General features: G+C 55.9%; 1 protein-coding gene across 2 annotated transcripts in view; it reads left to right on the top strand.

The window, feature by feature from the left end:
* Nucleotides 1-14,002, top strand: part of OSBPL5 (oxysterol binding protein like 5) — a 61,245-nt gene that overhangs the window by 38,713 nt on the left and 8,530 nt on the right. Inside the window, exons 8-14 of one of the 2 annotated variants that reach the window (XM_050758284.1) lie at nucleotides 311-485; nucleotides 801-993; nucleotides 3,854-4,065; nucleotides 5,446-5,527; nucleotides 6,452-6,550; nucleotides 7,005-7,101; nucleotides 8,446-8,544. In XM_050758284.1, coding sequence (XP_050614241.1) covers nucleotides 311-485; nucleotides 801-993; nucleotides 3,854-4,065; nucleotides 5,446-5,527; nucleotides 6,452-6,550; nucleotides 7,005-7,101; nucleotides 8,446-8,544 — 957 coding nt within the window. The remainder of the gene's footprint in view (nucleotides 1-310; nucleotides 486-800; nucleotides 994-3,853; nucleotides 4,066-5,445; nucleotides 5,528-6,451; nucleotides 6,551-7,004; nucleotides 7,102-8,445; nucleotides 8,545-14,002) is intronic. The other variant, XM_050758285.1, reaches the window with a different exon arrangement.

The following is a 14,002-nucleotide window of genomic DNA, read 5'->3' as shown; positions in this document are numbered from 1 at the left end:
GCTGTGAGCATCCCCAGGCACCTCTGTAGGGCTGCCTCCCCTGGCACACCTGTCCCCAGGCCGGGCTTGCCTGCTTGGGAAGTCCTCAATCTTCAGGGGTTCCCGATGTCTGTCCCCACACAATCTGCAGCTGGATGTCGGGGCGGGAAGAGAGGGCGTGTCCCTGCTGGGGCAGGGGCAGGGGTGGGTCTGGGATAGAGGGGGTGGGTCCCTGAAGAGTCAGAGTGAGGGGAGCCTCCTGGTGGCTCCTTGGGGGATGGGGGATATAGAGAGGTGGGGGTGGGGCCTGCTCACCCCGTGTCCCCCACAGGTCGCTGCTGGCTGGATGCCTTGGAGCTGGCCCTGCGCTGCTCTAGCCTGCTGAGACTGGGCACCTGCAAGCCGGGCCGAGACGGGGAGCCAGGGACCTCGCCAGATGCATCACCCTCATCGCTCTGCGGGCTGCCAACCTCGGCCACCGTCCACCCAGACCAAGACCTGTTCCCGTGAGTGCGGCGAGGGCACGAGGTGGTGCTGACTCATGGGGTCTCCCTGTAGGCAAGGAAGAGGGGGAGAGGACGGCCCCAGCCTCTGCTCTGGTGGGCTGCGGGGCTGCAGGCAGGGACGTGTTTACTGCCATGTGCCCTGGGAGCCTCGGTTTCTTCCTCTATAAAATGGGGCTAATCGTGTCAAACGTGGGTTGTGGAGGTGATGACAGGCAGGAACGTATGTGAAGCACCAAGCAGCGAGGGGTGGGCGGCCCGGAGGCGTGTGCTGGGGTCTCACCTGTGACGGACCCACTGGCACCATCCACCTTCCAGGCTGAACGGGTCTTCCCTGGAGAACGACGCGTTCTCAGACAAGTCGGAGAGAGAGAACCCTGAGGAGTCAGATACCGAGACCCAGGAACATAGCCGGAAGACGGAGAGTGGCAGCGACCAGTCAGAGACCCCTGGGGTCCCGGCGCGGAGAGGGACCACGTATGTGGAGCAGGTCCAGGAGGAGCTGGGGGAGGTAAGAGCCCCCCTAACCAGGAGCCCCACACGTCTCCCCGGCCTCAGCCCCTCATTCTGGAAGCAGAGGTAGCCATGCCTCATCCTCAGGGAAGCAGGCAGAGCCCAGGGGGTGGCTTTTGTCCCCATCACTTGGCAGTGAGCTCAGGAGCTGTCTTTTAGGTGAATAGGCTCCTCCTCTCTTCCAAAGAGGCTGCCTCGCTGGCTGCCTGCCGGGGTGCAGATGCGTGAATGGGGCAGGGGTTCGCTGGAAACAGGCAACTCCCTCCTCAGGCTGGAATGCGCTGATGGGAGAACAGGAGGCTCAGGAGGGGCCCTTGACCCCATCTGGTGGGCGGCCCCACTTCCTGGGGGAACACAGAGGAGGGCATGCAAGACCTGGGTCCCATGCTCACAGGCCCCTGCGCACCTGGTGCTCCCCTGGGGCCCTGGGAGAGCCGTGAACGAGACAGACCTGGGCCCTGGGCCTGGGCCTCCAGTGTATGGGCAGCAGGAAACACAGACGATAAACCCACAAACACAAGACAAGGCTGGGGAGTGGGTGAGGGAGGCAAGCCGGGCCATGGGCTCTTTCTGAAAATGTGAGTGACGGGAGGGAGGATGGCGTTCCAAAAAGAGGGACGGCCGGTGCACGAGCCCAAGGCAGGGGGCAGGCGGCGGGCGGCAGTGTCCCCAGAGCATGCCTGAGGCTGAACAGCCAGGGCGGCTGACTCCCCGCAGCTGGAGAGAACTCGTGTGGCCCTGGGCACCGTGGGGCGCCTCAGGAAGGGGAGTCCGGAAGGAATCACAGGATCTAAGCTTCCACTGGGCAACTTGGGTGCAGGCTGAGGAAGCCGGGCTCTGGGGTGGGCGCTGTCAGGAACAGGGGATTCTGTGGTCTGGGATCTTGTCATTCTCATCCGGGAGGCGAGACAAGAGCAAGGCCGTGGCTGTCACTGAGGGCAAGGGGCAGTCCGTGGCTGTCACTGAGGGCAAGGGGCAGTCCTGGTTTCTGCAGGAAAGGGGAATTAGGTCCTTGCTGCTGTTTGGACAGCATCGTGTTCACATCTTGCTCTGCACAGGCCCAGAGCGGGCTCCTCCGTGGTCTGTGAAATCCTTGTGTTCAGTGGAACACCATGGCCTCCCGGTGGGCTGCCATTCCCACAGAGCTCAGACTTCCGTGCACGGATGGGAAGGTTAGGATGGGCCTGTGGGGAGTGGACCAAGGGCCCCGGGGGCCTTGGGCTGAGAGTATTGGGGAAGCCAGCAGCGGGTTAGGCAAGGGCCTCGGGATAGCCGAGGGGCGGGGGTGGACACCGGGCCACTCGTAGGGAAGAGCCATTGTTAGGAGAAAGCTGAGGGCGCCCTGGACCCAGCTGTGATGGAGAAGAGAGAAGTGGGCAGACTCAGGGTATTTCGGAAGGTGGTTTGGGCAGATCTCAGCCAGATGGTGATGAGCAACGCTGCTGTGAGCCAGGCAGGGTGGGCTGCTGTGGGTGCGAGCCTGGGGCTCCGGGCAGAGGGCATGGAGCAGGCAGCCAAGGGGACCGGGCACCCAACCTTCAGAGGCCAAGCACAGATAAGGCTTCACAGAGGTAGGGCAGGGAGGTGGCAGGAGCCAGGAGCCCAGGTGTCTCAGAGCCAGCTGGGCCGAGAGGTGGGGCAGGATGAGAAGCAGGGATGGCTGCTGGAGCAGTGAGAGGCGATGGGAACCTACAGCAAGACTGTCTCAGTAGAGAAGAAGGCAGAAGCCTGGTGGAGAGGGTTAAGGAGGACGGGAGCACGTGGACAGAGCAGGAAGATTCCTGACACCGAAGCTACCCATGATGTCCAAGCCCCAAAGCTGGCTTGGAAATCAAAGCTATAGCACTGGGCTCCCCGTGACCCCTCATGGGGTCAGACATGGCTCCTGGGTGTCCACGCACACTATCCACTAGGCCAGTGCCATGAGGATCTGTCCGTGGCCCTGCATGCTCAGAGAGGCGAAGCCGTTTGCCTGAGTCCCAGCAGTGGGGATGAGATCCTGACGCAGGACTCAACAGGCCACGCTCCATCTTGACCCCTCCCTGGGGCAGCTGCTGTCGGGCTAAAAATGCAGAGAGCGCAGAGTTCAGATCTCATCTCTGCCGCATAGCAGCTGTGTGACCTTGGGAAGTCACTTGTCCCCTCTGTGGAGGGGGAGGACCAGTGTCCCGGTACCCCGGGGCTGCGGTGAGGTGCAAATCTGGAGTGAAGTCACTTATTCGGGAGCTGTGGTGAGGGTTAGGTGTCTCAGAAAAGGAGGAGATGAGGGGCCTTCGTGAGTGGCACACAGGCTTCGGAAGTGAGGGGTGAGTCCACGGTGCCCGTGTCGGTTTCGCGTTGTAGGCTCACCGCCAAACTCACCCATTTGTCCCCATTCAATATCTGAAGGCTCCTGTATACCAGTCATACCTCAAAAAAGTGGTTCAAAAACAGAAAAAGAAATGTTACAATAACCTTTTTTAAAAAATGGAAGAGCAAGCCAAATCCCTGCCTCCCCAGGCAGCCGTGAAGACAGGGTGGGCTGCAGCCTCTCTGTTCCCTGAGCCCAGGGTCCCACGATGCACAGACGGGTTTCAACTGCAGGTGTTGGGAGGCTGCAGCCTGGACTTTGAAGGGGCAGGGCATGGGGTCCCTGCACCAGGTGCAGAGACAGGAGCGGGCCTGGACCCGGGCTGCAGGTGCCCCGGGGCGGGGTGGAGACACATTGGGAAGAGTTCACATCTGATGGGGCTGAGTCAGCCTCATGAGGCTATGGGAGCCGAGCCAGGGGTTTACACCCAAAGGGGTGGCAGGTACAGCCTCCTCCAGCCAGAGCTGCCACTGTCCTGCCACCCCTTCCTCCCGGCTCTTCTGGGCAGGGCCTGACTGCAGCCTGTCTGCCGCAGCTGGGCGAGGCGTCCCAGGTGGAGACGGTGTCAGAGGAGAACAAGAGTCTGATGTGGACCCTGCTGAAGCAGTTGCGGCCAGGCATGGACCTGTCCCGCGTGGTGCTGCCCACGTTCGTACTGGAGCCGCGCTCCTTCCTGAACAAGCTCTCTGACTACTACTACCACGCAGACCTGCTCTCCAGGTGGGCGCCACGCCGGGGGGGGCACCCCACACCTTGTCCTGCATCTGCATGAGACCCCGCAGCCCCCTCGGCACCTGCCTGCCCTGTTGGGGCTTCCAGAGAATCCCCTGGCTGATCCCAGCCCACTGTTCCTGCAGCTCTAGCCTCCTGGGGGCCCTGTCTCCAAGATGGGCCTGGGAGGAGCCAGGGTCATCCGTGGTGAGAGGGGGGTCAGTCACCAGCACTTGCCACACACCCTGAGCCCTGCACCCTCGAGCTGGATGGGATGGGCAGCAGAGGCTGGAAGGGGCTGCAGAGACTGGAAGGGGCAGCAGAGACTGGAAGGGGGCAGCAGAGACTGGAAGGGGCAGCAGAGGCTGGAAGGGGGCTGCAGGGGCAGGAAGGGGGCTGCAGAGGCTGGAAGGGGGCGCTGCAGAGGCTGGAAGGGGGCTGCAGAGGCTGGAAGGGGGCTGCAGAGGCTGGAAGGGGGGCTGCAGAGGCTGGAAGGGGGGCTGCAGAGGCTGGAAGGGGGGCTGCAGAGGCTGGAAGGGGGCTGCAGAGGCTGGAAGGGGGCTGCAGAGGCTGGAAGGGGGGCTGCAGAGGCTGGAAGGGGGCTGCAGAGGCTGGAAGGGGGCAGCAGAGGCTGGAAGGGGCAGCAGAGGCTGGAAGGGGGCAGCAGAGACTGGAAGGGGGCAGCAGAGACTGGAAGGGGCAGCAGAGGCTGGAAGGGGGCTGCAGAGGCTGGAAGGGGGCTGCAGAGGCTGGAAGGGGGCAGCAGAGGCTGGAAGGGGGCAGCAGAGGCTGGAAGGGGGCTGCAGAGGCTGGAAGGGGGCTGCAGAGGCTGGAAGGGGGCTGCAGAGGCTGGAAGGGGGGGCTGGAAGGGGGCAGAGGCTGGAAGGGGGCTGCAGAGGCTGGAAGGGGGCTGCAGAGGCTGGAAGGGGCTGCAGAGGCTGGAAGGGGCTGCAGAGGCAGGAAGGGGGCTGCAGAGGCTGGAAGGGGCTGCAGAGGCAGGAAGGGGCTGCAGAGGCAGGAAGGGGGGCAGCAGAGGCTGGAAGGGGGCTGCAGAGGCTGGAAGGGGGCTGCAGGCTCGGGAGCCAGGCAGAGGGAGCAGGGTGGGAACAAGAGCATGGGCAGGGAGGCTTCCTGGAGACAGGGGCACCCTGGCAGCCCAGGTCAGCAGTGTCCTCTCTGCCCCAGCGTGGGAGCAGCCCTGGCACTTTCTGATTAGAAGAACCCACTTCCCCGGAGAAAATTCTCCTGCTTGGGGGTGACCAGAGCGCCTGGGCCAAGCGGCCTGTTTCCAGCTGAGTGGGTGGAGGTTGGGATGGTAGGAGGGAGGGTCAGGAAAGGGAGGTGGCCACAGCCCCGGAGCTGGGGTCAGAGTTCTTCCGCCCATGGCAGGGCTGCGGTGGAGGAGGATGCCTACAGCCGCATGAAGCTCGTGCTGCAGTGGTACCTGTCTGGCTTCTACAAGAAGCCCAAGGTGAGCCCCTGCCAGCCAGGGAGGGCGGGGCTGCGGCCCAGGGGTCTGTCTGCTCAGCCCTCGTCCCTTGGCACTTTCCCGAGTCCCCAGGCCACCCCCTACCCCACATGGCCTTGAAGGATCCTGGTCCTTGATGATAGGGGACAGGGTGGGGGCCCTGGATGGCTCAGGCCAGGCCCCCAAGGGTAGTCTCATCCCTCAAGGCCCCAAGCTGGACCCCTTCCCCACCCCGCAAGAAAACAGCCTCAGGCCTCAGGCCGTGCTAGAGGTGGTGCCAAAAGAAAGGGGCTTTCAACCCTAAACCTCAAGGTACCTTTGGGATCTGTGGTTTTCACAAATTTTTAGCTATGGAACCCCCTTTTAGAACCCCAAACCCAGGACTCCAGTGACAGCAGGGCTGCTCTGGTTGTAGTGAGGGAGAAGGCCTGCAGCTCCCCTGACCCACCACGGAGCCCTGGGGTTCCATGGGAAGCAAGTTTGAAAACCACGACCCTAGTTCCATGTCTTCGTTGTGCAGATGGGGAAACTGAGGCTCAGGCGAAAGGATGGCCCGAGTTGCACAGCAGGTTTGGGGTGGAGGCAGGACTCCTGACGGCCTGGTGCCTTCGTGGCTTTCAGCAGGCTGTGTGCAGGTTACACCCAAGGTCCAGGGAGAGTGTGACAAGATCAGGGTCTTGTGTCCCCTCTCCGAGCTAAGAAGTAGACAGGGTTCCCCTGAGGCTGTCCCCCGAGAATGTAAACCACAGGCAAAGCATTATCCCACCAAAGCAGCGGTGAGGTGGTGTTCCCAGATGCCAGCAGCAAACCAGGCCAGCAGGCAGTGGGGAGCCCACCCACGCTGCCCCTCAGTGCACATCCCTCACCTGCTCTGCACAGCGGGCCTCTTCCCACCTGGTTCCTCACACGAGTCTCTGTTGTCCACAGGGAATCAAGAAGCCGTACAACCCCATCCTGGGGGAGACCTTCCGCTGCTGCTGGTTCCACCCCCACACTGACAGCCGTACATTCTACATAGCAGAGCAGGTAAGAGCACCTCCGCTGCACCCGGCCTGGGCGCGGGGCTCTGTGGGGGCGGGGCCCTGGCAGCAGGCAAGGGCAAGCGTGACCCCGAGGGCCCGCTTCCTGGGGGCCCCACGTCCTACGCAGTGGAAGGGCTGTGGACCCAGCCGCTGCCAATAGGGATTCTTGCAGAAAGTGCAGACCCACCATGGCTGTGACAGCAGACAGTGGCCCCCCCAGAGGGAGGACCGTGTGTCCCCTCTCCCAAGGAGGCCTTCTAGGGCAACTCAGGGCTCCCAAGCCCCACAGCTGAGGCCTACCTGCTCTGGCCGTCGTGAGAGAGAGCCAGGAAGGCCCCTACCCGAATCCTGGGACCAGGGGAAGGGATGTGACATCAGGGACAGAGAGGGGTTTTTGCCGGGGAAGCTGGGATTACCTGTTTCCGAGGCCGTTTACAGAGCCGCCTCCCTGCCTACAGGTGTCCCACCACCCTCCCGTGTCTGCCTTCCACGTCAGCAACCGGAAGGACGGCTTCTGCATCAGTGGCAGCATCACAGCCAAGTCCAGGTTCTATGGTGAGGGGGTCACCCCGGGCACCGCCTGGGGCCTCAGGGAAATGCGATGGTCAGGGGGGCTCCAGGAGCCAGTGGACCAAGATCTCAGGTGGGGGCCGTGTGCCTGTCCCTCCCAGCCCCTCGTAGTCAGAGACCATGTGGTGGTCAAGTGCTCAGACCCAGGCATCAGGCAGAGCTGGCCCGTAGCTCCCCTGAGCTGAGAGTGGGCACCTTTTGTAGGGACGTGGTGAGGACTGAGAGAGGGCACCTACATGGAAAGGTGCGGACTGGGGCTGAGCAGCCCCACGGCACTGCATGACTATTTGAATTGGCTAAAATGAAATGAAACTTAAAGTCGGGCACGGTCGCTCACGCCTGTAATCCCAGCACTTTGGGAGGCTGAGGTGGGTGGATCACCTGAGGTCAGGAGTTTGAGAACAGCCTGGCCAACATGGTGAAACCCCATCTCTACTAAAAATACGAAAATTAGCCGGGCGTGGTGGCACGCGCCTATAATCCCAGCTACTTGGGAGGCTGAGGCAGGGGAATCGCTTGAACCCGGGAGGTGAGGGTTGCAGTGAGCCAAGATGGTGCTACTGCACTCCAGCCTGGGTGACAGGGTGAGACTCTGTCTCAAAAAAAAAAGAAAAAGAAAAAGAAATGAAACCACAGTCCCTCTGTTGCCACATCACACAGGCTCAGTGTTGGCCCTGGAGTGGGACAGGCAGGAGGGAAGCTCTGGTCTTCACAGACAGCCCCATTGGACTGCGCTGCTCTGGGGCCTGGCAGCCTCGGGTGCTCAGAAAGTGTCCATTTGCATTTCATCCCATCCGTTGTACCTTTTTCATCAGTTTCATCCATGGGCAGGTGTGCGCCTGTTGCCTCTGTGTGCCCGGCTCTCTGCTGGGTGTGTGGAAGTCTGGGAGAGGGTCCCAGGTGCGACCCTCAGGTTCAGCCCACCTTTTCCACCGCTGTCCTCTCCTCACCAGCAGTGCCTGTGACTCTTGGCCCCGAGCGGGGCGCGCTCCCTCCACATGGACGTTTAAAATCTGAGCAGGGCTCAGGCGGGTTTGAAAAAGTTTGCAGACCCCACCCTGCGAATCTTCAGTTTTGTGACTGCAATAAACCACTAACATGTCAAAGGTGAAATAACTTCTCAGCACAGATGTCCTGTGCACACTGGACAGGGATTTTACAGAATCTGAGGCCCAGAGAGGTTAAGTGACTCACGCACAGTCACACCACTGGAGGTGCCAGGAGCGTGTTCAGCTGTTGGAAGGGGCTCAGATCCTGTGATTTAGGGGTGGCCTCAGGTGCAAAGGGGCTGTCCCCACTCACTGGTCCTGCTGCCTCTTGTCTCTGCAGGGAACTCGCTGTCGGCACTGCTGGACGGCAAAGCCACGCTCACCTTCCTGAACCGAGCCGAGGATTACACCCTCACCATGCCCTACGCCCACTGCAAAGGTGAGAGGCTCAGCCACCCACCCCGAGGGCACAGCGAGGCTCCTCCCTCAGTGAGAGCGGCTAGGTGCTAAAACCCTTTGGTTGTTGCTTGAAGAAATCTTTACTTCACCTTCACTCACCCGTGACTTTTTTTTTTTTTTTTTGAGAAGGAGTTTCACTCTTGTTGCCCAGGCTGGAGCGCAATGGCGCAATCTCGGCTCCAAGTAGCTGGGATGACAGGCATGCGCCACCACGCCCAGCTAATTTTGTATTTTAGTAGGGTTTCACCATGTTGGTAGGGCTGGTCTCGAACTCCCGACCTCAGGTGATCCGCCCGCCTCGGCCTCCCAAAGTGCTGGGATTACAGGCATGAGCCACTGTGCCCAGCCTTGCCCATGACTTTTGAAGGTGGGTAATTCCAGGTGGAGGCTGTTTTACTGCCCTTTGAATGTGTGCGTTGTGCTTTTTTGCCTTGTGGCTTCCACTGCTGTGGGGAATGATTAGCTGTCAGCTTATTTGTTACATAATCTGCTTTTCCCTGTAGCTGCTTTGAAGATACTCTCCTTGCCTTGGTACCCTGTAGTCTTGCTATAGTGCTTCAATGTTGGGATTTCTTTTTTGTTTTTTCATTAATAGACTTTCCTTTTTACAGTAGTGTTGTGTTTACAGAAAAATTGAGCAGGAAGTACAGAGAGTTCCTGTGTATCCCCTACACAGTTTCCCCTGTTACTAACATCTCACACTGAGGTGCTACATTTGGTACCATCGATGAGCCAATACTGATACATTGTTACTAACTGAGTACAGAGTTCTTCCCTTTCACTCCTTGTGTTGCTCATTCTGTGGGTTTTGATAAATACAGAAGGACATGTATCTGCCATTACCATATCTCACAGAATAGTTGCACCACCCTAAAAATCTCTTATGATTAAACATGAATAGATGGATCCACATATTCCTCAGTCCCCCCAGGCCCTGGCAAAATACTAGTTTTGCCTTTTCCAGAATGTCGTGTAGTTGGAATCATATGGTGTGGAGCCTTTTCAGATTGGCTTCTTTCACTCAGCAATATGCACTTAAAGATTCCTCCACTAGGCGTGGTGGCTCATGCCTATAAATCCCTGTGCTTTGGGAGGTAGAGGTGGGGGGATCACTTGAGCCCAAGAGTTCAAGACCAGCCTGGGCAACATGGCAAAACCCTGTCTCTACAAAAAGTACCAAAAAATTAACTAGGCATGATGGTGCACCTGTGGTCCCAGCCTTGGGAGGTTGAAGTGGGAGGATAACCTGAGCCCAGGAGGCAGAGGCTTTGAGGAGCCATCATGGTACCAGTGCACTCCAGCCTGGGCAGCAGAGTAAGACCCCATCTCAAAAAAAAAAAAAAATCCTTGCCTGGCGCAGTGGCTCACACCTGTAATCCCAGCACTTTGGGAGGTCAAGGCGGGTGGATCACCTAAGGCCGGGAGTTTAAGACCAGCCTGATAGGCCAGGCGCGGTGGCTCAAGCCTGTAATCCCAGCACTTTGGGAGGCCGAGGCGGGTGGATCACGAGGTCAGGAGATCGAGACTATCCTGGCTAACACGGTGAAACCCCGTCTCTACTAAAAATACAAAAAACTAGCCGGGCGTGGTGGCGGGCGCCTGTAGTCTCAGCTACTCGGGAGGCTGAGGCGGGAGAATGGCATGAACCCGGGAGGCGGAGCTTGCAGTGAGCCGAGATCACGCCACTGCACTCCAGCCTGGGAGACACAGTGAGACTCCGTCTCAAAAAAAAAAAAAAAAAAGACCAGCCTGACCAACATGGAGAAACCCCATCTCTAATAAATATACAAAACCAGCCAGGCGTGGTGGCGCATGCCTGTAATCCCAGCTACTCGGGAGGCTGAGGCAGGAGAATCGCTTGAACCCGGGAGGTGAAGGATACAGTGAACTGAGATCATGTCATTGCACTCCAGCCTGGGCAACAAGAGAGAAACTCCATTTCAAAAAAAAAAAATCCTTCATGTCTTTTTGTAGCTTGATAGCTCTGGATTTCTTTTTAATTTTTGCTGATTGAGGGTTTTTGTTTGTTTGAACTCTTTGAAACTGAGGTTTTGTGGCTTTGATGAAGTCCGAAAATTTTTAGCCATTTTTTTTAAGTGCCTCACTCCTGATTTCCCCATTTTTCCTAGAACTCCAATGAGATAGAATTTAAACCATCTTGCTTTGTCTCTCTTAATGTTTCCATCATATCTCTTGTCTCTTTGCATTCTAGATTATTTATTTAGATGTATCTTTAACTCTAATTAACTTGATGTATAACTCATCCACTGAGTTTTCCATTTTGATATATTGTTTCCCAAGAAGTTCTACTTGGTTTCATATCAAACCTGCCTGTTTTTTTTTGTTTGTTTGTTTTTGGGGTTTTGTTTTGTTTTGTTTTGAGACGAAGTTGGAGTTTCACTCTTGTTGCCCTGGCTGGAGCGCAATGGTGCCATCTCAGCTCACTGCAACCTCCGCCTCCTGGGTTCAAGCAATTCTCCTGCCTCAGCCTCCTGAGTAGCTGGGACTACAGGCATGCGCCACCACACCTGGCTAATTTTTTGTATTTTTAATAGAGACGGGGTTTCTCCATGTTGGCCAGGTTGGTCTCAAACTCCTGACCTCAGGTGATCTGCCCGCCTCGGCCTCCCAAAGTGCTGGGATTACAGGCGTGAACCACTGCACTCGGCCTTGCCTGTTCTTTTATACTCGTACGTTGTTCCTCGGTCATGTTTGCAATCCTTTCTGATAAATCTTTGAGCATTGTAATAAACACAGTGTTTTGTCATCTCTAGCTGGTCATTCTGATATTATAATTTGTCTGCTGCTGTATCCTCACTGTCCATAGTGATACCCTCGAAGGTGCTCAATAATTATTCGAAGAATGGCTGTATTTAGTAAAACCTCGGGATTCTAACTTGCTAGTTTTTTCTTTGTTTTCGTTTTGTTGGCTGAACTTGTTTTGTTGGCTCTCACATTTTCTTAGTAGGTTGTTTATGGGGCACAGAGGAAGTAGAGATTTGAATCCCAAACTCACCCTACACGTTCGTGGAGAGTTCTGGGGTTTCTTTTTAACCCCTAGAGCACAGGCCCAAAATGAATGTTTCCTTGACTCTCCCTCTGGGATGAACGGGCTTTCTGCGGCTGTTCCTTTTGTTGAGTGTGTAGCCATGTGCGAGCGCCTGCTCTGTGGAAATGTCTCGGAAAAAATCTCTCTTGGTTACTCTGACCCAAGGACCTGTCTACCGCTTCCCATGGAACCTCGGAAACCAAGATCTCAGATCAGCAAATGCCGCTCCTTCTCTTCCCCGTCTTTCCTCTTCTCCTCCTCTCCTCCTGCCGTCTTCTCCCTCTTTATTTTTTCTTGTAGGGGAGTTCCCATATTTTCTTGCTTGCTCATTGACGCCTCCATACTTCATAGATTTTTTTCAACTTTTTATTATGGCAAAGTTCAAACATATATAGAAGCACAGTTCACCCCACGTACCCTCAGCACAGCAAGCCGCCCACCTTCATGCTCTCTCCCGAGTTAATTGGAAGTAAATCCCAGATGTCATATCATGTCATTTGTGTATTTTATTTTATATCACTAAAGATAAGGATTTCCCTTCTTTCTTTTTTTTTTTTTTTTTTTTTTTTTTTTTTGACAGAGTCTTGCTGTGTCACCCAGGATGGAGTGCAGTGGTGTGATCTCAGCTCACTGCAACCTCCACCTCCCGGGTTCAAGCGATTCTCCTACCGCAGCCTCTCGTGTAGCTGGGATTACAGGCATGTGCCACCACACCCAGCTAATTTTTGTATTTCAGTAGAGATAGGGTTTCACTATGTTGGCCAGGCTTGTCACAAACTCCTGACCTCAAGTGATCAGCCTGCCTCAGCCTCCCAAAGTGCTGGGAGTATGGGCTTGAGCCCCCACGCCAGGCCAGGATTTCCCTTAACCATAGCCACAGTACTGTCATCCGACTAAAAACAAACAAACAAACTCTTTGTTATCATCAAATCTGCAGTCTAGGTTCAGATCCCCAGCTGCCATGTGCCTGTGTCTTGATCCCCCACACACATGACAGCTGGCCGTTTGGCTAAGTCTCTGCATCATGCTCTGTGCATGACTGCCCTGTGTTTACATCTCCTTCGTGTCCCTCCCTCCTGTTTTTCCCTTGCAGTATATTAGTCATTTCCTCCTAGTCCCCTCCAGCATGGATTTTCCTGGCTGCATTCCTCTGCCCTGGGGATTTCCTATAAACCACCAATTGATTTGATCTCTAGTCGCCTGATCACGTTCAGCACAATTTTTTCAACACGACGCTTAATCGGGGGTTTCGTGTCTTTCCACAGCAGAGTGCACAGGGCCTGTTGTTCTTTGTGACATTAGCGAACATTGATTCTCAACGTCTGGATCCGTTCATGTATCAGGCATTGCTAGATGGTGACGTTCCATCCTCTTTCACTAAATCACCGGAAGGCTTCTTGAAAGAGAAACCCCCTTGTCTACTACGTGGTTGCCCAACGGGATTGGTTTGTTTTAGGATAAATCCCAGGTTTTTTATCTTTTCAAAATAATGACTTTTTCCCCCTGCTGTCTTCCAAAGGTGATTGGCAAAGGTCATTATTGCCATGTATTATTTGATAGGAACATATTTGGTGATTTCAGAACCTTTCAGTTGTTAACTTTATTGATACTGATATTGCCCCATCTTTGGCCAGTGGGGGCCATAGTTGGCTCTGGGGCCCCCTGCACACCTCAGTAGCTCGGCTGGCATCCTTCCTTCTGCCCTGACCACGTGTGGACCCAGGACATTTCCTACACTAGACCTCAAATCGACCGTTTCTCCAGGAAGCTCCAGGTTCCTTTCAGTAGGAAATAATATTTAGTGATCACAATCTGGAGGTCAGATCTGTTTTGTTTTTCTTTTTTTTTTCTTTCTTTTTTTTGAGACAGAATCTCACTCTGTTGCCCAGGCTGGAGTGCAGTGGTGTGATCTCGGCTCACTGCAACCTCCACCTCCTGGGCCTTCTTCCTCTCCTTGGAGCCTGGAGACCCCCCCAGAGCTGCACAGAAATGCCCCTTTGTCTTTCTAGGCCGCATAGCTTTCCATCGTGTGCATGGACCAGGGTGCACTCACACAGCGCCCTCTGGAGGGATTTGGGGGTATTTCAAGCCTTTGTTGCGACAAGTAGCTTGTTGTTTCTTTTCTTCATTTTTAAGAGACATATTTTGCCGCACATTTCTAAGTGGTTTTTAGAGTGCAAATGTTTGGGTTTTGATGGCGGCGGTGGTGGTGCTTCTTTAATTAGATTAACTCCTCCATATGCCGGAAATGGAAGAGTTGTTCTTTCCTTCATTAATTGAAAAAAAAAAAAAGTATTAATTTTTTTAAACATACGGGATGCCTTCGTGGGTGCCGGTGCCCACTGTGTTCCGGGTGCCATTCGGGGACGCAGCAGTGAGTGAGAAGATG

Source organism: Macaca thibetana, chromosome 14 (assembly GCF_024542745.1).
Source record: "Macaca thibetana thibetana isolate TM-01 chromosome 14, ASM2454274v1, whole genome shotgun sequence".
NCBI classification, from domain to species: domain Eukaryota; kingdom Metazoa; phylum Chordata; class Mammalia; order Primates; family Cercopithecidae; genus Macaca; species Macaca thibetana.
Note: the sequence above shows the minus strand (reverse complement) of the source record. Positions and strands in the feature narration are given on the sequence as shown.